Source organism: Myotis nattereri (assembly GCF_964212035.1).
Source record: "Myotis nattereri genome assembly, chromosome: 15".
Classification (NCBI taxonomy): Eukaryota; Metazoa; Chordata; class Mammalia; order Chiroptera; family Vespertilionidae; genus Myotis; species Myotis nattereri.
In genome coordinates this window covers 6027646-6055179 of record NC_138090.1, presented here as the reverse complement: position 1 = coordinate 6055179, position 27534 = coordinate 6027646, and the positions used below count along the sequence as shown (strand labels likewise).

General features: G+C 53.2%; 1 protein-coding gene across 1 annotated transcript; it reads left to right on the top strand.

Moving 5' to 3' along the window:
• Nucleotides 1–93: 93 nt before the first annotated feature.
• Nucleotides 94–22643, top strand: LOC308530922 (liver carboxylesterase 1-like). The gene is made up of 14 exons (XM_081107700.1): nt 94–195; nt 4447–4651; nt 7236–7380; nt 8622–8755; nt 11250–11403; nt 12885–12989; nt 15002–15106; nt 16173–16211; nt 17795–17935; nt 19377–19457; nt 19682–19829; nt 21000–21131; nt 21926–21998; nt 22289–22643. The coding sequence occupies exons 1-14, from the start codon at nt 144–146 to the stop codon at nt 22470–22472; spliced, it is 1698 nt and encodes a 565-aa protein (XP_080963826.1). The 5' UTR covers nt 94–143; the 3' UTR covers nt 22473–22643.
• Nucleotides 22644–27534: the final 4891 nt, after the last annotated feature.

Below are 27534 nucleotides of genomic sequence, written 5' to 3'. Positions count from 1 at the left end.
TTCTGTGTTGCTTCCTGATTAGGTCATAGGGCGGCAGTGGGGCGGGAGCTGCTGACAGGGAGCTGAGTGGCAGAGGTCACAGCCCCTGGAGGCAGAGGCGCTTGCACAGAGACCTGTGGCCCTGGAGCTGTTGTCCTCCCAGGATGTGGTTCTTGGTTCTGGTCCTGGGCTCCCTGGCCACTTGCACAGCTTGGGGTGAGTCCTTCTGAAATACAAATAGGGGGGGCAGGGGGGCACATTTGGAAATCCGTGTCTGGTGCAAGGTGTGGGAGCTGCGTGCTGGCCAAACCCGTGACAGGTGCGGTTCCGAAACAGCATGATGGGAGTGCATCCCCGAGTCTGCAGCAGACCCAGGGGTGAGGGACCGTGGAGACCACAGCTGGGCACGCGGCAGGCGCACGGACCACCTTTCAGCTCACACCTGTGGACGAGGACCTGCAGGAGCTTGTTTATTTCCCCTGCTCATTGGTCCAGATGTGGCCAAATTGTGGAGAGCAGCTTAGCAGCATGTTAACATCGACTCCACGGGCGTGTGTGTCCTTAGTCAGGGCACCTCCTTCTCTTAAATGTATGATGATGGTACACCTCCCTGGGCGGGGGGGGGGGGGGCATCTCCTGAGGATGAAATGGGTTGTTTCTTTGGGGATGGAGGAAGTGCCACGGAAGAATCCTTAAATGAAGGGGTTGTTTTAAAGTGTCCTGTATTGCCCAGACTGGTTTGGCTCAGTAAATAGAGTGTTGGCCTGTGGACTGAAGGGTCCCAGGTTCCATTCCGGCCAAGGGCACCAAAAATAAAAAATAAAATAAAGTGGCCTGTTTTAATAGAAACTGCTGGAGGGCCAGCAGATCAGGAGCCACTTCACTGAGAAAATAGGTTGTTACTCCCAGTTTCCAAGAGGCAGAGAGGGCCACCACCATGATTGCCACAAGGTCAGGGGACAGAGGAGGGAGGGAGTGTGGCAAGAGTCTTGGTGGTGGTTGCAGGTCAGGGCAAGCTATGCAAATAGCCAGTTTCAGTGGTGGTTGGCAGGTTGGCAGGGATCTGGCCCTGGAGTGATTAGGGCAGGAAGATAGTGGCTGGGGCGTGGTAGCCTGAGAAAGAAGCTGTTGAGTGAGGGGGGCAGGGGTACAGACTCTGGCATGCTAGAAGGGCAATTTGATGACTATCTCTAGGAATTGGTTCACTCTAAGGGGGGCAGGGGCAGTCCCTCCAGAGTCAGCCATACCTGGGATGTCAGTCAATGTATCAGAACAGAAAATAAAAGACATGGTGAGGAGTTGTTCTATGGGATCGTTTCACTTTCCTGGGTCTGGAGCTAAAACACAACTGAGGCCAAGATATTGTGTTCCATTTGATTGAAAACTCTGTCTCAATAGTCCATTGAGCCCCACTGGGCGGCTCAGTCCGTTGAGTATCGTCCTGTGAACTGAAAGGTTGCAGGTTTGATACCCAGTCAGGGCACATACCTGGGTTGTGGGTTCAATCCCAGGTCAGGGCGTGTATAGGAGGCAACCGATTGATGTTTCCCTTCTTTCCTCCCTCCCTGCCTCCCTTCCTTTCTCCAAACATGTTGTCAGGTGAGGATTGAAAAAATTGAATCAGTAGTCAATTGAACCAGGACCTTGTTCCTAAGACTGCTGGATGCTAACCAGCAGTTCTGAGGGCTACATCAAGCATGTCCAACTCGAAGCCCACCGGTCACGAGGTTGACATGCTTGGGCTACATTATTGAGCAAGGGAGAGGGAAGTTGAGTGAATCAGGGTGCTGGGTAAGGCCAGTTAGAATCAAAGGAAAAAAAATAAACTCCAGCCCTAGCCAGTTTGGCTCAGTGGATCGAGTGTCGGCCTGTGAACTGAAGGATCCTGAGTTCGATCCCAGTCAAGGGCACATGCCCAGGTTGCGGGTTTGATCCCCAGTGAGGGGTGTGCAGGAGGCAGCTGATCAGTGATTTCCTCTCATCATTGATGTTTTTCTCTTCCTTCCTCTCTGAAATCAATAAAAAATATATTTTAAAAAATAAAGCCCAGATTAAAGAAAATAAAGTTTCTGCATGGTTATACTACCTCTGGCTCTTGGACCCACAGTGCTGTGGCCATCGGTACCCTGACAGCCCAGCCCTATCTGGACTTAATTTCTTTCTGGTGGCATGCACTCTGAGGGGCAGGGGACTGAGTGACAGGGCAGAGTAAGAAAGGAGCCAAGTTAGGAGTGGAACAGTCCCTCACTGCTGCCACCTCCTGGCAAGGCCATCCCGTTTCCCTCTTTAGAAAGCCCATTCTTGGCTGCCTCCATTTCCTCTGAGTTCTCATCTGTAAAATGGGCAGACTACTGCCTACCTGGCAAGGCTCTGGGGAAGATTCAATGCACTGAGATGCCCATCTGATCCACAGGAAATGCCCAACATGTAAACATGACCTAAAACATACGTGGGAACTGCCGCTGTTACCATTACTTCATGGGTCTCCCAAACCAGTCACCCTCTTTTTCACCCTGGCCAATTGAACTACCGGGCTCTTCATGTCTCTTGAAGGTTATCATTGACTTCCTAAAGGCCAGGTTCTTATCAAGTCTGGTTTCTCCTCAGACGTCACCCTCCTTCCCCTCTTTGAAGCACTAAGCAAGTGTGGCACCCTTTCTCCCGTGGCCTCCACGCTACACACCTCCACCCTGCCCCCCCCCAGGGTGCCCGCCTCCCACCACTCAGTCTCAGCCACAGCTTCCCCTGTGCGTTCTCTGCAGCTTTTTCTCTTCTCTCTCCCACTGGCCTCCTCAGTGACGTCACACACATCCATAGTTTGCACCTTCACCTTCAGGGAGATGATTCTACTCGGGCCGCTCACCTGGCCTCCTCCGGTCTTGAAGGGCTCACTTCTGTGGTGTCTTCTCACCCAGTAGTTCATTGACTTCTCCCCTGCACCTGTCTAAAATGGAACTCGGGGTCCGGGGCAGCTCTTTCAGCTTCTTTCCCTTCTGTGTCCCCCACATCGGATCAGGGGCCACGCCCTTCTGCAACATTCAATATAGACATCGCTGTATTTATTCGTAAAAATCCTTCTAATTATACAATGGAATCTATGCTCAGTGCAGAAAACTTGGAAACTGCATAGAAAAACCATCACCTGCAGCGACACCACTCCTTGATAGCTTGAGGCTCACGCTTCCAAGGGAGTCCCTCTCCATGCTCATTGTAATCATTAGCCACCACAACAAAGGAGAACAACCTAAATGGCCCATTAATATGCGATTGGCTATTCATGACCAGAGACATGGGTGCTGTTTTGTAACATGCCTTTGTTGTAACAGTGTCTTCAGTGTCACTGGGGAGTTTTCTAGGTCCGGATTTGATTTACTCTTTCTTAATTGCTGTTAATCTGGTCACAGACTTTGAGGGAGATATTGGCCTTCTGTCAGGACCTGCAGGGGAGCCATTGGAGGCTGAGAGGGTAGGAACCATTTCCGAAGGGGAATGTTTGAACGCACTGGGGCTGCGGGGATGGGCAAGAGGAGATGGGAGGAAGGGCCCATCCTGGCTGCGAGTTGAGGATGGTCCATGGCAGGTAGAACCAGGGCTGATACAGAGTCTGCAGGAGGTGAATTCAGCCCAGTGAGGAAAGACTCTCTCCCCCCTCGGTGACCCTCCTCAGAGCCACCAGAACTATGTCATGCCCACCGTGCTGCTCTCTCGTTCTCCAGAATATTCACGGCAGCTCTGCTCATGTACGTACTGTGTAAAGCCCAGACCCCTAGCCAGGCACCTGAGGCCTGGCAGACATGAAGGTTCTCATTCCAGGATAATTTTCCACTCCCCTTAGATCGCTGTGGCCCAGGCAGGTCTTGCCTTGTGTTGTCTCTCCCCCCAACTCCCATCCCCCACCCCATTCCATCTCCCCTTGTTCAGTCTTCCCCACAAGTCCTAGCACCAAGGGCACCACCTCCATGAGGCCACCAATCAGAAGGCCTAGCTCCCTCTTCTGCTCCTGTAACACCTAAGGGATACCTCCCTCATGACACCCACCCCTTCCTTCTTCCTTCCCAGCGGTAGGGTCCAGTGTGTATGTGGCTCATTCCCCCTGCAAGGTCCAGGCTGCTAAGAAGAGGGACTGCCTCTTGCTCCCCCTTTCCTCCTGCAGCTCAGCACCAGCACCTCAATGGAAAATGGTTTCCAGAGGCTTCTAAGCATGGAAACCATATGTCTTGTTCGAGCCCAGCAGCTCTCCTTGCATTGATGTTGTACTTGATGCTGTGATTCCTCCAATTCCCACGGTCTCCTTAGGACCCTATGAGTTAGGAAGGCCGGTTCACCTCCTCTCTTTTTGACGTAAGAAGAAATGGAGGCCTAGGAGTTGAGGGGACTCTTTCAGGGTCACCTGGGGCAAGACCCACCTGAAGTCCAGTTCCCACCTCTCACCGCGGGCGTGTCCTCATTTCCTCTCCACGCCCACAGGGCACCCACCTTCGCCACCTGTAGTGGACACCGTGCAGGGCCAGGTCCTGGGGGAGTATGTCAGCCTAGAAGGCTTCGCATGGCCCGTGGCCGTTTTCCTGGGAGTCCCCTTTGCCAAGCCGCCGCTCGGACCCCTGAGGTTTGCTCCTCCGCAGCCTGCAGAGCCATGGACCTTCGTGAAGAACACCACCTCCTACCCTCCTATGTAAGTGTTGGCATCTTCTAGTGGAACGCTTGCCTCAAAGGGATGCGGGAAAGCATCAAGGCACACCTTTGAGTGCCTTCTCCATTGTTCTGGATCCTTAAGATATGGTAGATCCTTAAAAACATTCCAGCCCAGCCCGGCTGGCTCAGTGGTTGAGCATCAACCCACGAACCAGGAAGTCACGGTTTGATTCCTGGTCAGGGCATATGCCTGGGTTGTGGGCTTGATCCCCAGTAAGGGGTTGCAGGAGGCAGCTGATCAATGATTCTCTCTCATCCTTGATGTTTCTATCTCTCTCTCCCTCTGCCGTCCTCTCTGAAATCAATAACAATGTATTTATAAACAACAACAACATATTCTAGAACTCCCATATCATGGTAGAGCCTTTTACCCAACAAGTATTTATTGAGCACCTACTGTGTGCCAGGCATGTTCTAGGCTCCTGGGCTCCATTAGTGAATGAAACAGATATTCCTACCTTCATGGAGCTTGTGTTCCAGCTGGGAGAGATCGATGATAAACAATATGCAAATTAATACATACATTCTATTTAATAAAAGAGAAACATGCAAATTAACTGTTCCTCCGCTATGCTCAACTCAAGCCACACTTACAAGCCATGACCACAAGTCAGTGAGGAGTGAGTATGCAAATTAACCCAACTAAGATGGCGGCGGCCACTGAGCTGGAGCGAGCAGGAGGCTTGGGTGCCCCCAGCGATGGAGGAAGCCAAGCTTCCCAACTGCCCTGCTGGCCCTGGGCTCCGCTCTGGGCTACAAAGTTTCAATTATAGAAGATAAATAAATCCCAGAAAAAAAAAAAAAAGGAGAGGCTGGGAACTTGGGTCCCTGGGTGTGTGGCCAGCCTGAAAACGGCCCTCATCCACTCACCCAGGCTGGCCAGGCACCCCAGTAGAGACCTCCACCCTGAAGAGGGTGTGGCCAGCCTGCAAACTGACCTCAGCCCCTCACCCAGGCTGGCCACACACCCATAGAGTGAGGGTCCCCGCTGGGGGGGTGGTCCAGCCTGCAAACAGCCATCAGCCCCTCACCCAAGCTGGCCAGGCACCCCAGTGCCCCCCCCCCCCTGAAGTGGTTGTGGCCAGTTGGAAAATGGCCCTCTGCCCCTCACCCAGGCTGGCCAGGCACCCAAGCGGGACCCTCACCCTGATCCCGGACACTATTTAGGGAAAACCAGCTGGCCCCCACCTGTGCACCAGGCCTCTATCCTATGTAATAAAAGGGTAATATGCAAATTGACCCTAAGAGCATAATGACTGGGAATGACTGGTCACTATGACACACACTGATCATAAGGGGCAGACACTCAATGCAGGGGCTGCCCCTGGTGGTCAATGCGCTCCCACAAGTGGAGCTCTGCTCAGCCACAAGCCAGGCTAATGTCTGCCAGTACAGCGGTGGTGATGGGAGCCTTTTCCACCTCCTCAGCAGCACTAAGTATGTATGACTGCAGCTGAGGCCTGCTTCCCACTGGCAAGTGGACATCCCCCAAGGGCTCCTGGGCTGCCAGAGGGATGTCTGACTGCCAGCTTAGGCCCACTCCCTGGGCCTAAGCCAGTAGGTGGGCATCTCCCGAGGGCTCCCAGACAGTGAGAGGGCACAGGCTGGGCTGAGGGACCCCCCCCAAGTGCACAAACTTTTGTGCACCAGGCCTCTAGTTATGTAATATTTTAGAATAAGATAAGTATGTTGGAGAAAAATTTTTTTTAATTAAGCAGCTGATGGTGATCAGAGGTACTGACTCTATTTATTCTCCTGACATGAACTTTGGTCTATTTGGAGAGTGGGGTGAGCCAGGAGGTTGTGTGTGGGGGAGTGCTTTGGAGTGTGGACCTGGCAAGTTGTCAGTTCCCAGGTGTGTCTAGTTACCTGGTCACAAGGAGTAATGAATGCCTGACTGACTGGGAGGACTCGCCAATTGTCATCTGTGCAGGCTACTCACAGTCTGTTATCAGGGCAAGCAACAGCACTTGCCTGGGAAGGATGAGTTGGTGATAGACTCTTAGCATGTCAGGGCTGCAAGATTCTTCCAGAAACCACTCCCCTCACTCAGACCTGGCAGATGGGGGCCCAGAGCAGGGAAACCAGGGCCTCTGGCATTTCTCCTGATGTCGCCCTGCAAATATCTCACCCCTGACCTGTCAGGGGCCCCACACGTCTGCTGTCATTTGAGTGAATGGGAGTCTCTTGTGGACTTTACCACATGGGTTACCTGGTCGAGGTACAACGGCCCTACTGCACCCTCCATGGGAGCCCAACACAGAGCCAGGCTGCGTCCAGGGTGTCAGGACAGTCATCGCTCAGGTGGGCAGTAACTAGGCAGCCTCCTGTCCTTGACCTGGTGCATCCGGAATTGCCAGGATGAGGAGAAGAGCGAGGCCTTCTCGCTATACATGGTGCTGGGAGGCTTTAGTGAGCCCCAGGGCCCCCGCTCATGGCTTCCTACCCACTCAACGTCTTCTCCATGGTAAGAGCAGCTTTGCACAGGCACAGAGCTCCCAGGCCATGGCTCTGTGCGCCGCTTCGGCTAAACCTGAGTATATCTCTCTCCCCACCTCCCCAAGGTGCTCCCAAGATGCGGTGTCAGCCCAGGTGCTTTCGGAGCTCTTTACCAACAGAAAGGAGAACATTCCTCTCAAGTTCTCTGAAGACTGCCTTTACCTAAACATCTACACTCCCGCCAACTTGAAGAGGAAGAGCAGGCTTCCGGTAAGGTGTGCGTTCCATATCAGAGTGATCTCCTGGTGTGGACTGGGGAGGAGGAAGGCAGCGTGGGGGGGAGTGTCCCAGCCACGGCTGTTTCAGGGGCCCCGGGATTCGTTTGCTTTCCCTGACCAGGCCACGTGACCCCAGGAAACACATGTTTTCCATCACTCAGTTTTCCCCGGCAATAGTCATGGTGCCTCCCGGGAACTTCGCTGTACATCTGTAACCTATCGTCACTTCTTTCCACGTTCTCTCATGCGAACAGAGGGAGAAGAGTGACTACTGATGGTTGCAAGGTTAGGAATCTGATTGCCAGAGAAGCTAAGGCATGCTTTCCAGTCAGGTTAGAGCTTGAAGGAACCTCACCGAGAAGGCAGCACCCCAACCCTCCCTTTACAGACAGAGAAACCGTGAAGGTGAGGCCACCCAGTCCGGTAGGCAGGACCAGGGCAGGGGTTCTCTGAAAAGTCGAGCCAATGGGTGGTGTTTGTCAGCCGCAAAGATGCTGCTCTGACCAGTGTCCCAGGGTGGCACAGAGGTGTGGAGGCAGAGTCGGGGCAGCCCAAAAAGCAGTGTCCTTTGTCCTTGTCCTTTGCCTAAATATCTGAGATGTTCGTGAGCTAATTTCCCTTCCTAATTGTCTTTGGCTGGGGAGATGTCCCAGTGAGTCAGAATTTCCTCAATACACAGAGGCCCAGAGATGGGCAGCCAGAAGGTGGGGGTAGATCTGCTGGGGGCAGTCCCTGGGGTGCAGAGGGAGAACTGTAAGGAAGAGATACCACTGGGGGCATGGATGCGTCTTGAGATAGTCACTCACACACATGAGAGGACTTTAATTCACCGCACAGAGGTGACTAATGACGCTGAAATTCAAGGGCTGCCCAGGCAGAGTGTGGTGAGCACAGTGAGGGGCCCAGGCATGAGGATGATGGGAGTGTTTTGAGGAAGATGACCTCGTTGGCCTTGGCCATTCCCATGATGCTGTTCTCAGCATGAAGAGCCTTGGGAGCAGGCAGCACTGGGGCTGGAGAGACAGGCAGAGGCAGCCAGGTGCATGGGTGGGGGGTGGCCTGGCCCTGACTGGGGGAGTGGGGAGGAGAGCAATTGCCTGCCCCACCTTTGCTGGGGGCTGATGAGCTTCAGAGAACAGCCTCCTTCAGTCCTGATCAACCAGACAACCCTTGGAGGTCCTTCCCAGCTCTGCTCCTATCTGTGACCTGTGTGGTTGCTTCCTCCCTGTCCAGGTGATGGTGTGGATCCATGGAGGAGGTCTGGTGGTGGGCGGGGCATCAACCTATGACGGGCTGGCCCTCTCTGCCCATGAAAACGTGGTGGTGGTGATCATTCAATACCGCCTGGGCATCTGGGGATTCTTCAGGTAAGATATTGGACTCCGTACTGCACATGGGCCCTTGAAGTGAGGGTGGCAGGACCCAGCTCTGGTCATGTCACGTCAGGTCCCCAGGAAGGCATCCAAATCCCTTCATTATTGGGCTCCACACACTGTCTCATTTCCCAACCACGCTGGTCCACCTGCTTATGAGCTTTTGCATGTGCTCTTCCCTCTGCCTGGAATGCCTGTTCTACTTGACCCACTCCTATGCATCCCATAAGGCCCAACTCAAACGTTCCCGCCTCTGAAATGCTCACCTCGTTTTTACCTGTGCTGCCACAGCACACGGCACACCTCTGGAATGACAGCAGCACAGCAGTTAGAGCGACAGGTTCACCACTTCACCTCTCATGGGAAAGGAGGGAAGGGCAGACTTTGGCGGAAGCTCGGTGAATCCTTCTGGGTGATGGAACAAGTGGCTGGAGCTGGGAGGTGTTAGAGCATCATATTCCAGAGGCCAACCCTCCCAGGAGGAATGTTGAGGTCACTTGCCCCATTTGCTTCCACATTTGGCACGTGCATAAGCCAAAGCTAGAGTCTTCTGATGGAATCTCCGTGCAGACAGGAGCCAGGGTTCCTTAGAGCAGATTTACGTGTAGGTTTTCTCAATGCACTGGCCCCAGGACCTTGAACCCTGCGATGGCTGATAGACAGGAGGTGGGTTGGACACTCACTGGAAAGACCTTTAGGGCTGGAGGAGGGTATTAGGGGAGTCATGTCCCAGGATGCAATGCCTTCATTGAGACTCTTCATCTCTTTCACCTCCTCTCCCCACAGCCCATTTCTCTGCTCCCCGTTACATTAAAACTGCTCCATCAGCTCTCCACGCCTTCTCTCCTTCCAGTCTCTCCTCTCCCCACACCAGTCAGGTTTCTACTCAGACCACACCACCGCACTCTTCTGGTGGAGGAGGAGGTCTCCAATGACCCACCAGCTCTGCACCCAACGGTAGCAGCATCCACACATGACCCTCACACCTCTTTGAAATACTTCCTTCTCTTGGCTGCATGTTCTGCATTCACACTTTTGTTCACTGGACCCTGGAGCCTTTGCATGTGCTCTCTCTGTCACCTGTAATTCCTTTCTTTGGATATTTGCAACGTTCTTGTGTTCATTCATTCAGATCTCTACTCAGATGCGGCTGCTTCCGAGAAGCCTTCCCTAGACATCTGATCTGAAATAAGACCCCACTGCCCCACCCCTGCCTTTTCCTTGACCCTGTTTTATTTATCCTGAGAGCATTTTTGCGAACTGGTGTTATATTCATACTAGTAGCCTGGTGCACGAAATTCGTGCACATTAAAAGGGAATTAATTGCCCTAAACTAACTAATTGCCCTCAGTGGATAGAGCATCAGCCTGCGGCCTCCAGGGTCACAGGTTCGATTCCAATCAAGGGCATGTACTTGGTTGAAGGCACATCCCCAGTGGGAAGTGAAGGGCATGCACCTTGGTTGCGGGTACATCCCCAGTGGAGAGTTTGCAGGAGGCAGGTGATAAATGTTTCTCTCTCATCAATGTTTCTAACTCTCTATTCTGTTGCCAACATTGGCTTCTTTGGGCTTCAGAGGTACTTTTTCCAATAGTTGGTCTATAAACATATTCTCTCCTCCCTGCTGTCAGCGGCCAAGGTGCAGGTGAATAGGATTGGTAGCTGGCAGGCCCCTGACAGCAAACTGGCCACCTGTTGATTTCTTGAGGAAAGGGGCTCCCTCCTCCCTGTGGTCAGGGTCTGGGGTGCAGGAGAATGGGGTTTCTGGCTGGCAGGCCACTGACAGCAAGCAATCCAACAGCGGATTCTGTGAGGAATGGGGCTCCCTCCTTTCTACTGTCAGGATCTGGATTGAAGGTCGGCCATGCCCCCTGATGGGCCAGAACCAGAGTTCTACCATGCCGTGGCCTCCACCTCAGCAACCCAGGACTGACTGCTGCTGGGTGCTCCTGGTGGTCTGAGGGTGGGTTCTTCCCTCAGGCCACACAGGAAACAACTGGAGAGGGCGCAGCCCTTGGCAAAAGGACCCAGGATTCAGTGGGTTCACGCTTCGAGGGCGGGTTCCTGCCTCAAACCCCACCCTCACCGGAAACAGCTCGGGGGAGGGTGCAGCCTTTGCCAAGACAACCCCTGCAGGACTGACTTCCTTCCACTTGGTCGCTAGACACATTCCTGATGAACTTAACCCAGGGTTTTTATATAAGTAGATATGTACCTGTTTATTTGTTGACGATCTATAATGTGAGCTCCTTGTAGTTAGAGATTTTGCCTATTTTGCTTCGGGCTTTTAGAACAGTGTTTGGCACATAGCAGATACTCAGTAAGTACATGCCAGGTGAATGAATGGAGAGCTAAACAAACAATGCTACACCTGTGAGTCTGGGTTGTGGAGGGCTCATCTAGAGCCCCCAGCCCAAGCTATGGTCCTGGGAATCCTGCCATGATGACTCTAACCCGCCCCCGCCCCACACTGTTCTCTTACCCACAGCACAGGGGATGAACACAGCCGGGGCAACTGGGGTCACTTAGACCAGCTGGCCGCGCTGCGCTGGGTCCAGGAGAACATTGCCAACTTTGGAGGGGACCCAGGCTCTGTGACCATCTTCGGAGAGTCTGCGGGAGGTGAAAGTGTCTCTGTTCTTGTAAGTGTTCCTGGCCCAGATGTGGGTACAGATGGGCTCCGTGGGAGACCCACTGGCCTTTATTAACAAGACCTGGGTTCGAGGCTGACCCTCCTCTGCACAGAGCAGATAGTGGAAACCTAATGGCCCAACTCTACCCCAGGAGCTTAGCGCTCCGCTAGCATCCTGGGGCCAAAATAATCTCCAGCCCAGGCCTGCAACATTCCCCCTGACTTGGTTGAGTTCCTAATCCCTTCTCCATGAGGACTCTCCTCATTCTCCTGGGGAGCAGGGTGGGTATAAATTATGAGGAAGAGGGGGCAGCTGTGAGAGTTGGACTGAGTGTCGCTGTGTGGCCTAAGCCAGACCCACATGTCAGGAGGCCATGAGCACTCAGTAAGAACAGGGGGTCTTGTGGTTTGTCCACGCCCACGAAGGAGGACAGCAGTCTCTGTGAACGTGTGAGGGAGCTGGGCTGAAGGAAGCATGTGAGAGGGGGAGGGGAGGGGAGGGGGTTGTAGGGGTGGGGATGGGACAGGGGACACAGACACACCTGGGAGCCTGGTGTGGGAGATGTGGCCGGAGAGGACATGGAGAGAATCAAAGATGGAGAACCAGATGAGAAGGCGCTGGGAGCTGCCAGAACCCCTCCATCTTCCTCAGAGCTGAGCAGAGTGTCTGTGCTGCTACCATATTTTAAACCACGTTTGCTTTCATAGTTAAATACTCAGAGGAAGCTTTTACATTTTGTGAAGGGGAGAAAGAGGAGAGGTACAGATACGCCCAAAGAAGAAAGGAAGTGGGCCTACAATGTTATTACCCAGGGATCGTCACCATGGACATGTTGACCCTTACTTTTCTAGTCTTTTTTTGATGAATCACCCTATCATCTATCTATGTATCTATCTATCTATCTATCTATCTATCATTTTTCTATGATTTTTTAAATAAAAAAAAAAGTTCTTAACATTACAATCTAATATAAATATTTTCCTAACCATGAAGAGCTCTCCCATAATTTTATTTTTATAGTATTCCATGGTAAGAACTAAAAAGTAGCTTATTTACTCAATGCCATCATGTTGGAACCTGGGGTCCCTGCCCGCGTTCCCCTTCATGAGCAGCACGGGCACCCCAGACACCATCATGTGCCTCCAGGATCACCTTGCTAAGGGTGAGTTCTTAGGAATGGAAATGTAGACTCAGAACTCTGTCTTGAAAGTGTTACCAGGAATTGCCAAACTGTCTTTCAGATAGTTTTGATGGTTACAGTTGGCGCTTGCCTCACACTTCCTGTTGTGTTCCTTGCTCTGTTCCATTGGCTCTTACCAGCTGAGGTTGTCTTACAAAAATAGGTCCTCAAGGTCAGCCTGGGGAACAGGCCAGGCGGGGCCCTGTTATGTCCACTGAGCCCAGGGAATGGGCCAGGATGGAGCTAGGGAAGCTCTTGAAGACCCTTCCCCATGAGCCTCAACTCTGTTCGTCTCTGCTATCCCTCCCAGGTGTTATCTCCCCTGGCCAAGAATCTCTTCCACCGGGCCATCTCCCAGAGTGGTGTGTCCCTCACCTCTGCCCTGGTCAAGAAAGACATCAAGGCCACAGCTCAGGTAGGTCTCATGCTGGGCAGCCCTGACCCCCTTTGCTCTGCTCCCCTGGAGTCCTCCGGGGCCTGCATTGCCATGGGATTCAGCTGACACGCCCAGATCATCCCAGAAGAATGGCTGAGTGGAGGAGCAAGGAGACACCTCACCCTCCCTCCTAGTTTTACTTGTGAGCAAAGTGGGCCAGAGAGCAGACGCCCCTCAGAAAGGTCAGCAAGGCATCAGGGCAGAGCGGGGACTCAGGCTCCTGACTGGCCTGCCAGCACCGTCACTGTCCAGGGACCACACTCCCCAGAGTGTGCACAGTGGTCCTCCGGACAGAGCGTGGGGAGTGGACTGTCACCACGTGTCATATCTCAGAGGGCCTGAGTTCTGGGGACCCTGCCCCTGGCCACATATGGGCCTGGAGTGGTTTCTCCCCGAGGGGCCTTGTGACTAGGCTGGGTTCTTGGAGAATTTATTCGTCAATTCATTTGTTGCCTCAACAAATAATTTTTTTAAACATACATATATTTTTTTATTGATGTCAGAGATGAAGAGAGAAAGATAGAGATGGAAACATGAATGATGAGAGAGAATCATTGATTGGCTATCTTCTGCAGGCCCCACACTGGGGATCGAGCCTGCATCCCAGGCATGTGTCCTGACTGGGAATCAAACGGTGACCTTCTGGTTCATAAGTCGATGCTCAATCACTGAGCCATGCTGGGCGGGCAACAAATAATTTTGATACAGCCAGACACCTAGCAGTCTTGTGTAGCTTCCATTTAATGAAGGGGACGTTTTAACGACTACATAATCACACAGTCATACAATGTCAGCCATGGCAGGAGCAGGAAGGAGAGCTACTTAACATCATGACAGAGTTCAGAAGGAGCCCTTAGTCCAGGGTGTAGGGGAAAGGCTCCCTGAAGAAAGTGATCACTAACATGAGATCCCCAGGATGAGCATAATGTGCTTGGTGAGAAATGAATGTCGGAGGAAAGGGAGGGACGTATGCAAATGTCCTGTGGCAGGAGGAAGTGTCTGAGAGAGAGAGAGAGAGAGAGAGAGAGAGAGAGAGAGGCAGGCTGATGAGGCCAGAGCAGAAAGAGCAGAGGGAACCTGGAGTGAGCTTAGGTTGGGGACATTGGCAGGGGCCCTGCTGCCTAGGACTCAGGGGAGGACTTTGTCTTTATCTGGAGACTGTTAGGGATTCAAGGAAGGGAGCCCAACGGGTGGCGGGGGAGGGGTGGGGTCTGCTGATGAGTACCCATGGGGGTCTGGGGTGGGAGCTTTTTAGTTGGGCTGTGAGAGTGGTTTCCTGGTTCCTGGCTAAGTGGAGGCAGCCTCCAGGCTGAAAGGGGCTGGCTGGTAGAGAGGAGGGGAGGAAACGAAGACGGTGAGAATTTTGAGGTTTTCCAGAACTCTTTGGTTGTAAACAGCAGAAGTCCACTTGGCAAGGCTTAAGTCAGGAAAGGGGGGATTTATTGAGAGGAAATAGGTGGCAGAGATGGGGCAGATTCTGCTGTCTCACAGGAACTAGAAATTGGCCAAGGAAGGGAATTTAAAACTTTTTATTCTTCATAGCACCTTCCCCCAAGCTCCCATTAATGTACACTCTACATGGCCTGCCATGGAAGAACCTGCTTTCTTCTCTCTGTTTCAACTTCTCCTCTGGCCGCACTGTGCATGGTTCACTAGGCAGAGACCAAAGGCCAGTGAGAGGATGAGCCGAGATTTGAAACCAGACACTGGGATTCTGGACGCCATGCCCTAAAGCCTACTCCAAGCTGCCCTTCTGCAGACATCGGCTTTGAGAGCCTTTGGCCCATTTTAAGAGAGAGAAGGAAACTGGCACAGAGGTGTCAGAATTGGCATGACTGAGGCCCAGGGCCCACGCCTGCTGGTCCAGAGAAATGTCTGCTACCCGCTCCTCCCGCCCCTCTGCCTTTAGAAGTTGAGGTTGGGATGGAACATCGACTGGTTGACAGGAGGGGCATGGCTCTTGAATGCTGCTGTCCCTGTGATTTCTGCAGCAAATTGCTACATTTGCCGGCTGTAAAACCACCACCTCAGCGGTCATGGTGCAGTGCCTGCGCCAGAAGTCAGAAGACGAGCTTCTGGAGACGTCGCTGAAGATGGTAGGTTCCACCCTTCATGTTCCAAACAGGCTCCCCCCCCCCCCCCCCCCCCGCCACACTCGCCCTGGGAACTTGGCCCCAGGATTTATCATCTCAGCTGCTCCCTTGTCTCAGAAACACTGCCCGGGACAGGGTCTCCCCTCTCTGGAGTAATGGCATCCCTCAACCTAAATAGGGAATTTCTTTTCTTCTCTTTTATTATGAAATGCCTGAAATGTTAGCAAAGTCAAAAACTAACATAGTGATCAATCGTGTAATAATCCTCCAGCTCGGTCAAAATGTACTATGGCGCAATTCTTGTTTTCAGAGATATATTTTTAAACAAATTAGACACTATTTACTCCTAGAGGTAACTACCATCCTGAATTTTGGGAGGGGGCTATCAAGGACAAAGATTTCAGAAAGGTTGTCAAAATGTTTCTTGGTTAATTTAGAAATGATCAGTTATAACCCAGTGGTGGCCCAAGGTTCTAGATTTTCTGAGACCCTGCCTCAGTTGTGATCCTAGGCTGACCATCCATCCATTCATCATCATATTATGTCTATCCTTCCACAAATATATCCATTTCATCAATATCCTTTCCTCATCCATATATCAATCTGTCCATAACTTTCTTTTATCTATTACCAATTGCTCATGCATCATCAAGCTGCCATATATCTTTACCATTCATTCCTCTAAAGTCAGTGATCCATTTATAATGTATATACTAGTTACCACGCATTTATCCACTCAACCATCCAATGCACCCATATTCCATGTATTGACCAAATCCATCCATTTACCGGTCCATCAGTTCATCCATCCATCAGTCCTAACAAGAAGGAGAAATGGATGGAGGGCAGGGCAGGCACACGCAACGGAAATCCTCGCCAGAGCTCCTCTCCCCCACACACAGCTAGACCCTGAGCTCATGCCCAGGGGAGCCAGTGCCCTACTCACTTCCTCATGGCCAGTCAGGGCGGCACCTGGAGGGAGACCCTGATACCTTTGGCGGCAGCTGACCAAGACCGGCCTTTCTCCCAGGCAGCCTCTCACCCACATCCCCTGCCTTTGTTTTCACAGAATTTTTTCCGTCTTGATTTACATGGAGACCCCCGAGAGGTAAGGACCCTTGGTTTCTGGATCACAAGTTTCAAATCTTGACACCTTTAAGCTCCAGTTGAAGATGAATGAAAGACTGCTCCCTGTGGACGCATAGTAACTCCTTGTGTTTATATTGCTGAGGCCCAGAGAGGGGCAGTGACTTGCCTGAGTAACGCAGCCAGGAGGACCAGATGTCAGACCACAGCCTGTTCCTATGACTCCCGGTCCAGTGCTCTTTGTCACTAACTCTGTGTCTCCTGGGCTCGGTCTACACTCTTTCTTTCTTTTTTTTTTTTAGTAGTTTTTTTAAAAGATATATACTTATACTGATTTCAGAGAGGAAGGGAGAGGGAGAGAGATAGAAACATCAGTGATGAGAGAGAATCATTGATTGGCTGCCTCCTGCACGCCCCACACTGGGGACTGAGCCTGTAACTCAGGCTTGTGCCCTGATTGGGAATCGAACCGTGACCTCCTGGTTCATAGGTCAACACTCAACCACTGAGCCAGGCTGGCTGGGCTCTACACCCTTTCTTGTTTTTATTTCCTGCTCCCAGTGGGAGAAGGCTGCACTAGAAACTCCCACCTTGGGGAGAGGGAGGTAACTGCATCAGGGGTTCAGGAGCCTGCACGGAGGAGCCCAGATCTCCTGTGAGGCTGCAGGGCTGATTAGCCACTGTGTGCTGGGTCACCAGGAAGGGAGCCAGGTGCCTCAGTCCTGAGGACACTCCTCCCAGCCACACAGGAAACTCCAACAGGGTCCGCCCCTCACCTTCCTCCTCTCCTCCCACCTTCCAGAGGGCCACCAGGCTCCCATGCCTTTACCTCTGCAACATTGCCCAGTCCTACCCCCTCTCCTTTCTCTCTGGGGACAGTAGCACTTACCCTGAAAAGTGTCTTCAGGATTGAATGAAATGCATTCAGTCATTCAGCAAAGATTTCATTAGCACCGAGTACTACGTGCTGGAACCTGAGTTTTGAGCGGGGTGTGGGAGTGCGGGTGGGTGGAGGAGGGGAGGGATAGACCAGTGACATGGGCAAAGAAAGCAGACACAACCCCCGGCCCTCTAGGAGTGAGAGAGTACAGTAAACACATAAAATATGGAGTGTGTTTGATGATGGCTAGTGTTCCGGAGAAAAGAAACTGGGAACTGGGGGTGGGTTTGCTGGCGGTGTGAGTGTACACAGTGGGATTTGGGGGCCGTGGCTCAGGGTTCACTAACCCAGAGTCCACAGTGACTTTACAGAGCGTAACCACCGTGAATAATGAGAATTGACTGTCATGAGAGAGATACATATAGATAGGCATAAACTTCAAGCTGAAAGTTTTATGTAAAACAAATATTAACATAATATTTTTACATATTTCAATTTGAAGGAGATTCCCCCCCAACCCCCCATCACCTGCCCACTGCTAATCCCTTGGGGACCAGTTCTGCCCACTGGGGTCACACACTTAGCTGCTTTGTTAGACCCTGAGCTCTGTGCCACTGCCCACAGGCACACAGGTGTGTGGTGCTGGCCGTGCTCAGACGAGCTGAGAGAAGGACGTGGGTGTGAGTGGGGAGGGCAGCATGGATACTGTTATGCCCTCTTCCCAGAACCAGCCCTTCCTGTCCTCTGTGGTTGATGGAGTGCTGCTGCCGAAGATGCCGGAGGAGCTTCTAGCTGAAAAGCAGCTGAACACCGTTCCATACATTGTCGGAATCAACCAGCAAGAGTTCGGATGGATTCTTCCAGTGGTGAGCCTGCGTGGGTCTTGTAGACTCGCCTCCGCGACCATCGCACCAGCCTTCCATCTCTGGTCGCATGATCTCTTCATTCTCCAGACCTCCCCGCTCCCCCTGCCCACTCTGGGTCCAGGGCAACTGTTCCCTCTGCATGAGTTGACATTTCCATGGAAACCTCTGGGATGGCCGAACTGACAGCTGGGTGGTGAAGTTCTAGGGCCCCCTCTCCCAAACTCTGATTGTCTCCAGTCTATGAACCTTGGAATGTCGGTGCCGGTAGAGAGAATTATTGTTCATATGGAGAAACTGAGCCCTGGGAAGGAGGGGAGCTCAGGAGTAAGGCCTGGGGCCCTGCAGCCACTCCCCTTGGCTTCGATGCTTTCCAGTTTCTCCATAAATCCCCAGGCATGCTCTTTGTCATCCAATTAGAAGTAGTCAGAGGAGCTTCCTTCCTCTTGAGGTAAAATTGACTTCTAAATGTTAGGAAGGGCTTTTCCTTCAGTCAAAGATAAAGCCAGATACTAGTGGAAGTGGTAGGAACAGGTTTCATTCAGTTATATTACTGCAGCAGGGGTAAGATCCAGTGTGAACTCCACTCAAACGCTGAAGCACAAGACTGGAGCCGTGTAAAAGCTGCTGTGCAGAGGGGTTGGGAAGGTGGCCATGAGACCAGGCCCCTGGATTTGTGAAGTGGCACTTATCTGGAGGAGAAGCACACCTCTCCTGTGTGTATGTCAGCAGGCAGGGGTGTCAGTTGCAGCGAGGTGCCCACTGAAGTTAGGGACCGGGAGAGAGAGCAGAGTTATCCCCTGCATGTCTGTGTTTCAAAGGGACGGCTCCCAAGTCCTTGAGCGACAGCTTGGGTGGTAGATGTACAGTTCTAAGGGCAGAGACAGGCTTTGGCTGGAACAAACAGTGCCTTCTCCTGGCCGCACAGAGCCTTCTCAGGGGTCTGGGATCAGTCACCCAGGGACCCAGCCTACGCTGCTGGGAGCAGTGTTAGAGTTTGGTCAAGGCTCTTAGAGCAGAGGTTTGGATGGGATGGTTATGTGCAGAGCTGTTGTACACTTCTCACCTGAGCCCGGTTTCAAAGATTATGACGAAGGAATGAAGCCATGATGACACGATGGGGGCTTCCTGGGTCATCTTAGATGTGCGGGGTATTTGTGAGGTTTGTGTCATCCCCCAGGGCTCTGTCCTTCAACACTAGCTTCCATTACATTGCAGAGGCCTAAATCGGCTTCTTTTAACATTTACTTCATCTTCTTCACTCTCCTTGAGTATCTGGATATAAGTCCCTTTCATTCATTGGTTTTGCCCAGTTCATCAGAGTCCTTGTCTGTCAAGACATGACAAGCTGTCTCCCAGCCTGCATTGGTTTGGTTGTTTGGTCAGTTTGGTTCTTCCTGTTAGTACCAAAACGAGTCACGACTGCTAACCTGTGTTTTAACAGATGATGGGTTACCCGATCTCTGAAGGCAAGCTGGACGAGAAGACGGCCTCGTCACTCTTATGGCAGTCCTTCTCCTTCACTGTAAGGGTCTAGGGAATTCCCGGGATGGGATGAGACCCTCGGAGGGACAGGGGATTGGCCCAGGTCACTGAGCAATTAAATGGCAGAATGAAGACTGGGGCCAGAGGGTTTTCTTCCCACGTTGCCACTTGGGGAGGGAGGGTTTGACAGCCATGCTCACTGGCGGGAGAAGCCGTGTCGCTGAACCAGGGTGGCAGCCCCTTTCACTCTTGGTTCCATCACAGAACATCCCTGAGGCACTGATCCCAGCGGTCATTGAGAAGTATTTAGGAGGGACAGATGACCCTGTCAAAAAGAAAGACCGGTTCTTGGATTTGCTGGGAGATCTGGTATTTGGTGTCCCAGCTGTGACTGTGGCGCGTGGCCACAGAGGTAAGTCCCAGAGACTGGACAGGAAGGGACACCAACCCCACCCACCTGCCCCCAACCACCAGCCCACCCCTCAGCATAGACAGGTCTCCGAGGCTGGTTCCATGTGGCCTGGGATGGGTCGCTGTCCTGTTTTGGTTTCTGCCAGAAGTGGACTCTGAGAAAAGGATCCAAATGCTGCTAGTTTATTTGGAGGTGACCCCAGGGACACCAGGAGAGGAGTGGAGAAGTGGCGTGGGAAGGAGAGGGAGCCAGGCTTGCTGCACGGTCCAGCACGTGTGCCCTGTGGGCACCTGGAGCCGGTGCTCTGGGGCCCAGCAGAAGACGTGTCTCAGGGTCATCCTGAGCGACGAGGGAGCTGGGGTACTTAGCCTCCAACTGCATGAGTCGTTGGTTAAAGCCAGTTCCCAAGGGGTGGCTTCTTCCCTACGGATCCGGCCTGCTGTACTTAGGGCAGAGTGGTCTCTGCTGGCTGAAGACCTCAGGCCAAGAGCTCCAGATGCGGGAGGTGAAGCCGGACAAGACCAGAAGTAGGGATATGGCGAGGCACCGACAGCATCTGCCATAGGCGCTCCTCACCTGGAATGATGGGGTCTGTTGGGCTGGATGGGTAATCTTGGAGATGTTTTTTGGAAGATTCCCAAGGTCAAATCCAGTGGAGCCGGGGGAGGAGTGAAACCAAGCATAGGATCAGGAGTGTTGTCTGGGACCAGCAAATCCCAAAGGGGTGAGCGGTGGCAGGTGTGGGGTAGGTGTTCTGGAGAATTCCATGTCTGTGGTCAGCTCTTGTCCATCCCTGTGTGTGTTGGGTCTTCCCTGGAATTGACCCAGGACTGTGTGGGTGGGGAGTGAGGTCAGCGATGGGTGAGGTCACCTAGCGAGGAGGTGTTCCTTCTGGGTCCTTCCTGTTCCAGGGGTCTCCCTTCACCTAGTCTGTAAGCCAGGACCCTTTTCCGAATCTCAGTTGTCCATGATGAAGATCCCTCACGTGTGGGACACTGTCCAGTACACCGCAGGCACTCATAGGGGTTGCTGCTGTTCATATTGTTATTGTTTTGTGCTCAGGACCCAGGTGTGCCACTGATTCCCTGGGTGCTCAGGGCCTCCGGAGGCCTAGACACCATGCAGGTGTGGAACGGGTAAAATGAACGTGCGTCAATCATGTCTTCTCAGATGCCGGCGCCCCCACCTACATGTATGAGTTTCGGTATCGCCCAAGCTTCTCGGCAGTCACGAGGCCCAAGACGGTGATAGGGGACCACGGGGATGAAATCTTCTCAGTCTTCGGGGCTCCATTTTTAAAAGGTGATGGCCCTTGGAGGTAGGGGGGTCTGGGGTCAAGGCTCGGTTTGGTGGCCTTGGGCAGGTTTCTTCTTTTCTCTGAGACTTCATTTCCCGAATTCACCGTGACAGGTTGAACGACAAAGGTCCCCTCTCTCTTGCTCTGACGTGCACAGTGGGCATCAGTAAGACAGGGCCTGCTCATGGGCTAGAATGCCCCCAGTCAGGTCGCACTCACAAGGGTCTATCAGAGTGTCAGAGTAAGGCTAGAATTATAAGGTGTTAACCTTTCTCTAAAAGATCATATTCCTAAATGTCTTTAATACCGTAACTATCAGCAGAGGTGGACGACTTGCGTGTGACCCACCTCAGGCCTGTTTGGGACACACCAGTGCCATATCCTGACTGGATGACTTCTTAGGGTCATTGCAATTCTATTAATTTTCAGATCCAATGAAAATGTGAGTGGTGGCTGAGATTGAAAACACACCCCAGAAGGACAATCCTGGGTGTCGGGTGGCTGTAGGGGAGCCCCTGGGCGTGGCATTGCAACTCTGAAGAGGGAGGGGGGGTGGGGTGGCAGAGAACAGCAAGGCCTCTGTGTGACTGCAGCCCTGGGCTGAGGCCTCCATCAGTACTTCCCCAGCTTCCAGTGCACACAGACGACCCAGTGTCCTCTTAAAATGCAGCTTTCACCTCTGTGGGTCTGGAGTCGGGGCTCAGACTCTGAATTTCCAACAAGCACTCAAGTGGTGTGGCTGCTGCCGGCCCACGACCACACGTGGAGTAGCAAAGAGTTTTCCTCCTCTTCCCTCCAGACGGCGCCTCCGAAGAGGAGCTCAAACTCAGCAAGATGATGATGAAATTCTGGGCCAACTTTGCTCGGAATGGGTGAGCAGCCAGGCAGGGCTGGGGAGGGGCAGGGCGTATCTGGTGGGAGGGGTAGCTTCTGACACTGATGGTAAAACTCCTGGCCCTGAGACCTGTGACATGAGAGCTCTCAAACGGATTGGCTTCCCAGGAGATGGGGAGGTCCCTGCCTCTGGAGGTGTCTGAGTCTTTTGGGAGAGATGAAGCTGGTGTGTGTATGTGGGGGTTGGGGTTTTCCCTGCAAATCTCTGGGAGTTGTTGTGACCACACAGTGTTGGGGTTTTTCTATTTGATGTTTTTTCTGTTTCCAGGAACCCCAACGTGGAGGGGCTGCCCCATTGGCCCGTGTATGACCAGAAGGAAGGGTACCTGCAGATTGGCGTCCCCACCCAGGCAGCCCAGAAGCTGAAAGATAAGGAAGTGGCGTTCTTCACCGATCTCCTTGCCCAGGACACAGCCAGGATGTCACCCCAAACAGAGCATATTGAGCTGTGAAGGGGAGGTCCATCCAGCCTCCACGATCTGGGGGAACTTAGGGGTAATTCTACAGAAGGTGTTTATGGCCAAAAAGGTACCTTCGTGTCTGGTGGGAGTGGGCAGAAACCACAGAGGGGGAGCTTCTACGCCTGTAGCCTGAATTTTGGAAATAATGTTCTTTCGGTGACCAAGTCAGTGTCTGTGTCTTGGTTGGAGTCTACCCCATCCTCCTGGGGGATGGTTGGGACAGTCACACTATCACTCCTCAGGGGCTTCTCTGCTCTGCTCCATGGAGAAAGCCCTCAGGCAGAGTCACAGGTGCCAGTAGAGAGAAGCCAGCAGTGTGTGTGTGTGTGTGTGTGTGTGTGTGTGTGTGTGTGTGTAGTGGGGGGAGGGGGGGGCAGTGAGCACAGAGGGGACATGAGCCAAGCATTGGCAGTATCTCCTACTGAACTCAAGCTAGAAGAGCAGCAAGGTGGCCACTGACCACCTCTACATGTGGACACGGGGAGCCCAGAGAGGGCAAGAACCTGGCTCCCAGTCTCCCAGAGTCATTGTCTCAACTCCTGGAGCCGAACTGAGGCCTCCTTCCCCTAAGATGGGGTTCTTTCTACCGCATTGCCTGGCCATCCCCAGAGGGACCCCCTCCGTGCGGGAAGGGCACTGTCCTCTTGACCACACCCTGCCACCTGTCCCTCTGCCCCTGCCTACAGCTGCTTTCCACGCTCCCCAAGCTCCAGGGATTGAAACCAGTTATTTCAGACATACATTGCCCCGCATTCCGCGAGCCGGGAGAGGCCCGAGGCTTTGAGCAGAGGCATGGAGAGGGGACGCCCTTCGAGGACCCTCCATCTGGTGGTAGCCATCACACACAGCCCCCAGTGACAGACCCAACCTGTGCACAGCCCACGTCTCCTCTCTGTCTTCTGACAAGCCAGGATCAGGGAGGTGGTTATTTTGTTAGTCCTCACCTGAGGATATTTTTCGATTGATTTTTTTTTTTGAGAGAATGGAAGGGAGAGGGGGAGAGAGAGAAACATCGATATGAAAGTGACACATCAATTGGTTGCCTCCCACATGTGCTCTGACCAGGGCCAGGAATCAAGCCTGCAACAGAGGTACGTGCCCTTGACGAGAATCAAACCCAGGACCCTCAGTCCTTGGGCCCATGCTCTATCCACGGAGCCAAACTGCCTAGGGCAGGGAGGGTGGTTATCTTCATGAGAAGTGGTTCAATAGGAGGAATGCCCTCCCCAGGGTCACACAGCTGGCACAACCAAATGTACCCCCAGGAACTGGAGTCTGTTTTCTGATCCTGGTGCCTGTAGCAATTCAGTCCTTGTGGCTGACAGCTCACCTGTTGACTGGCACCAGGAATGGGAAGGAAGGTGTGTTAGCCAGTGACCAGGGCTTGGCTGTTTGACCATGGGCTCCTCAGCTCAGGACCAAGGTCAGATTCTCTTTTATGATCCCCCAGCCAGTGATTGGCAGTGGGACTAGGTGGATGGACTGATAGACGGCTGTTCGGTGGCTGGTCACATGGTGGAGGGGACGGCAGCCTTCGGTAATCTGGCGATTATACCTTTAAATGCTGTAATAATATAGTAACTGAGATTGTGTCTTCATAATAAATTTTCATATTCAAACAATCTTCACAGCAACCCTAGGCCCAAGAAAACTCAACTAGTAAGTGACAAATTAGACCAGCTACGTAATTTGTTGTGCAAAAATAAAACCACAAAAGAACACCCTTATTGTAAAATATATTAAGATGGCAACAAGCGGAGTTAAAACAATGGAGGATCCCTGTTTGCCTGCTGGGTTTCACGCCTGTGAAGCTGGGACCCGGGAGACAGAGCTGGGACATGAGCCTGGGCAGTCTGGCTCCAGAGCCTGAGTCCTTAAGTGTGAAGCTATCCTTTCTTCCCACACTGGGCATGGGTTCAAAAGCCTTATCTGGTTCCCTGAGCCTCAGTGAATTGTCTGCAGTAAGGGTGATCCTTGATCAGGCCGGTGCCCGGTCCCCAAACTGGTAGCCATGGTGGTGGACAAGGTGTCCCTGCCCTGATGTTACTGACCGCCCACCGTCCACTTTTCTCATTGGGTGACTTATTCGGGTCTGCACTTTTGTAAATCAATTAGTGGTGTTATTACATACTAGAGGCCCAGTGCACAAAAATTTGTGCACTCGGGGGGGAGGGGGGGTGTCCCTCAGCCCGTCCTGTGCCCTCTCACGGTCTGGGACCCCTCGGGAGATAATGACCTGCTGGCTTAGTCCTGCTCCTGGGTGGCAGAGGGCAGGCCCAATCCCTAGGTGCAGCCCCAGGTCGGGCTCAGAGCAGGGCTGATGGGGAGTTGGGGCACCGCCCCCTGGCATTCACAGAGCAGGGTGGATTGGGAGGTTGCGATGCCACGCTCAGTCACGCTCAGGGTAGGGCCGATTGGGGGGTTGGGGCATCGCCCCCTGTCACACTCAAGGCAGGGTCGATGGGGAGGTTGCGGCACCACCCCCTGTCATGCACAGAGCAGGGCCAATCAGGGGGTTGGGGCACTGCCCACTGTCACAGAGCAGGGCCCATCAGGTGGGTTGGGGCTCTGTACCCTGTCATGCACAGAGCAGGGCCCATCGGGGTTGGGGAGCTCCCCCCTGTCACGCACAGAGCAGGGCTGATCAGGGGGTTGAGGAGCTCCCCCCTGTCACTCACAGAGTAGGGCCAATAGGGGAGTTGGGGCACCGCCCCCTGTCACACACAGAGCAGGGCGGATCAGGGGGTTGGGGCACCGCACCCTGTCACACTCAGGGCAGGGCCCGATAGGGAGATTATGGCTCTACCCCATCACCCACAGAGTAGGGTCCATCAGGGGGTTGGGAGCTCCCCCCTGTCACGCACATAGCAGGGCCGATCAGGGGGTTGAGGAGCTTCCCCCTGTCACTCACAGAGTAGGGCCAATAGGGGAGTTGGGGCACCGCCCCCTGTCACACACAGAGCAGGGCGGATCAGGGGGTTGGGATGCCGCCCTCTATCACCCACAGAGCAGGGCCGATCAGGGGGTTGGGGCGACACCACTCTCACACTCAGGGCAGGGCCGATGGGGAGGTTATGGCTCTACCCCATCACACACAGAGCAGGGCCCGTGGCGGGGGGGCGGGGGGGTTGGGGCGCTGCACCCTGTCACACACAGAGCAGGGCCGATCAGGGGGTTGGGGCACCGCACCCTGTCACACACACAGCTGCAGGGCGATCAGGGGGTTGGGGAGCTCCCCCCTATCAGGCACAGAGCAGGGCTGATCAGGGGGTTGTGGCGCCTTCCCCTGTCACGAACAGAGCAGGGCGGATAGGGAGGTTGTGGCCCCGCCACCTGTCACACACACAGCTGCAGGGCGATCAGGGGGTTTGGGTGCTGCCCCCTGTCACGCTGATCCCGGTGCTGGGAGGCCTCGCGGCTCTGCTGATCCCGGTGCTGGGAGGCATATTACCCTTTTACTATATAGGATAGAGGCCTGGTGCATGGGTGGGGGCCGGCTGGTTTGCCCTGAAGGGTGTCCTGGATCACGGTGGGGGTCCCCACTGGGATGCCTGACCAGCCTGGGTGAGGGGATGATGGCTGTTTGCAGCTGGTCACAGACCCTTCAGGGTGGGGGTCCCCACTAGGGTGCCTGGCCAGTCTGGGTGAGGAGCTGAGGGCTGTTTTCAGGCTGGCGGGTGACTGAAGCTCCCAACCGCTCCTTTTTTTCTTTTTTTTTTATTCTGGGCCATCTTTAGCTCTGAGGCTTGGCTCCAGCTCTGAGGCCTCGGCTGCTGAAAGCAGGTATCTGGTGTGTTTGGGTTCTGTAATTGAAACACTGTTTCAACTCCAGCTCTGCGATCCCAGCTGGCTGAAAGCGGGTTTCTGGGGTTTTGTTTAGCTTCTATATTTGTAACAATGTTTCAAACTGCAAGCTCAGAGGCCGGCAGTGGCAGGCGGGGAACGTTGGATTCCCTTGTCACTGAAGCGAGCAAGCCTCATGTTCACTTCAAGCTGCCTGGCTGCCGGCCGCCATCTTGGCTGGCAGTTAATTTGCATATTGCCCTGATTAGCCAATGGGAAGGGTAGCAGAGGTACGGCTAATTACCATGTTTCTCTTTTATTAGATAGGATATGTCCACTAGAGGCCCATTGCTGGAAGATTCCTGTAAGAATAGGGCTTCCTAATCCTGGAGCGAAGCAGAGAAAGGAGTGAAGCCCACTGAGGCAAGCTTTGCTCCCTTCTCCACTGCCTCGGCTCCCTTCCTTCTCCACTGCCTTCCTTCCTCCCTTTCTCCGCTGTCTCGGCTCCCTCCCTTCTCTGCTGCCTTGGCTCCCTCCCTTTCCCACTGCCTCGGCTCCCTCCCTTCCCCGCCACCTTGTCTCCCTCCCTTCCCCACCTCATCGGCTCCCTCCCTTCCCCACCTCATCAACTCCCTCCCTTCCCCACCTCATTGGCTCCCTCCCTTCCCCGCCTCATCAGCTCCCTCACTTCCCCACTGCCTCGGCTCCCTCAAGTGTCCTATGCTTTGCCTCTCTCCCATGTCCGCTGCCTTGCTCCCTCCCTTCTCCGCCACTTTGCTCCCTTCGTGTCCGCTGCCTCAGCTCCGCTCCGGTCTCTGCTACCTTCGATCCATTTATTTCTCTGCTGCTTGGCTCCCTTCTGCAGTGCTTGGCTTTCTTCTACACTGTCAGCAATCATTGCTGGGCGCCTGTGTATGCAAATTAACCTACATCTTTGGTTAATTTGCATACTCTTCTGATTGGCTGGTGGTTGTAGCAAAGGTATGGTCAATTAGCATCCTTGTCTTTTATTAGTTTAGATATTCTCTTCTTATGTTTGCCATCATTTTACTTGTTTAAAATGCAGTGACACACCTTCCGTGCTCACCTTTATTTGTGGCAAGTGATCCAGGTCTTCCATGTATGGCCATGATGTAACATTTACTTGTTGAATGAGTGCGTTTAAAGTAAAAGACACTGGAGGGAAATTGCTAGCAATAGTACAGATGGTGTGCTGACATGGCAGAAACGGAATGTTAATATGAAAATAACTGAGGTTCCAGAAAAATGT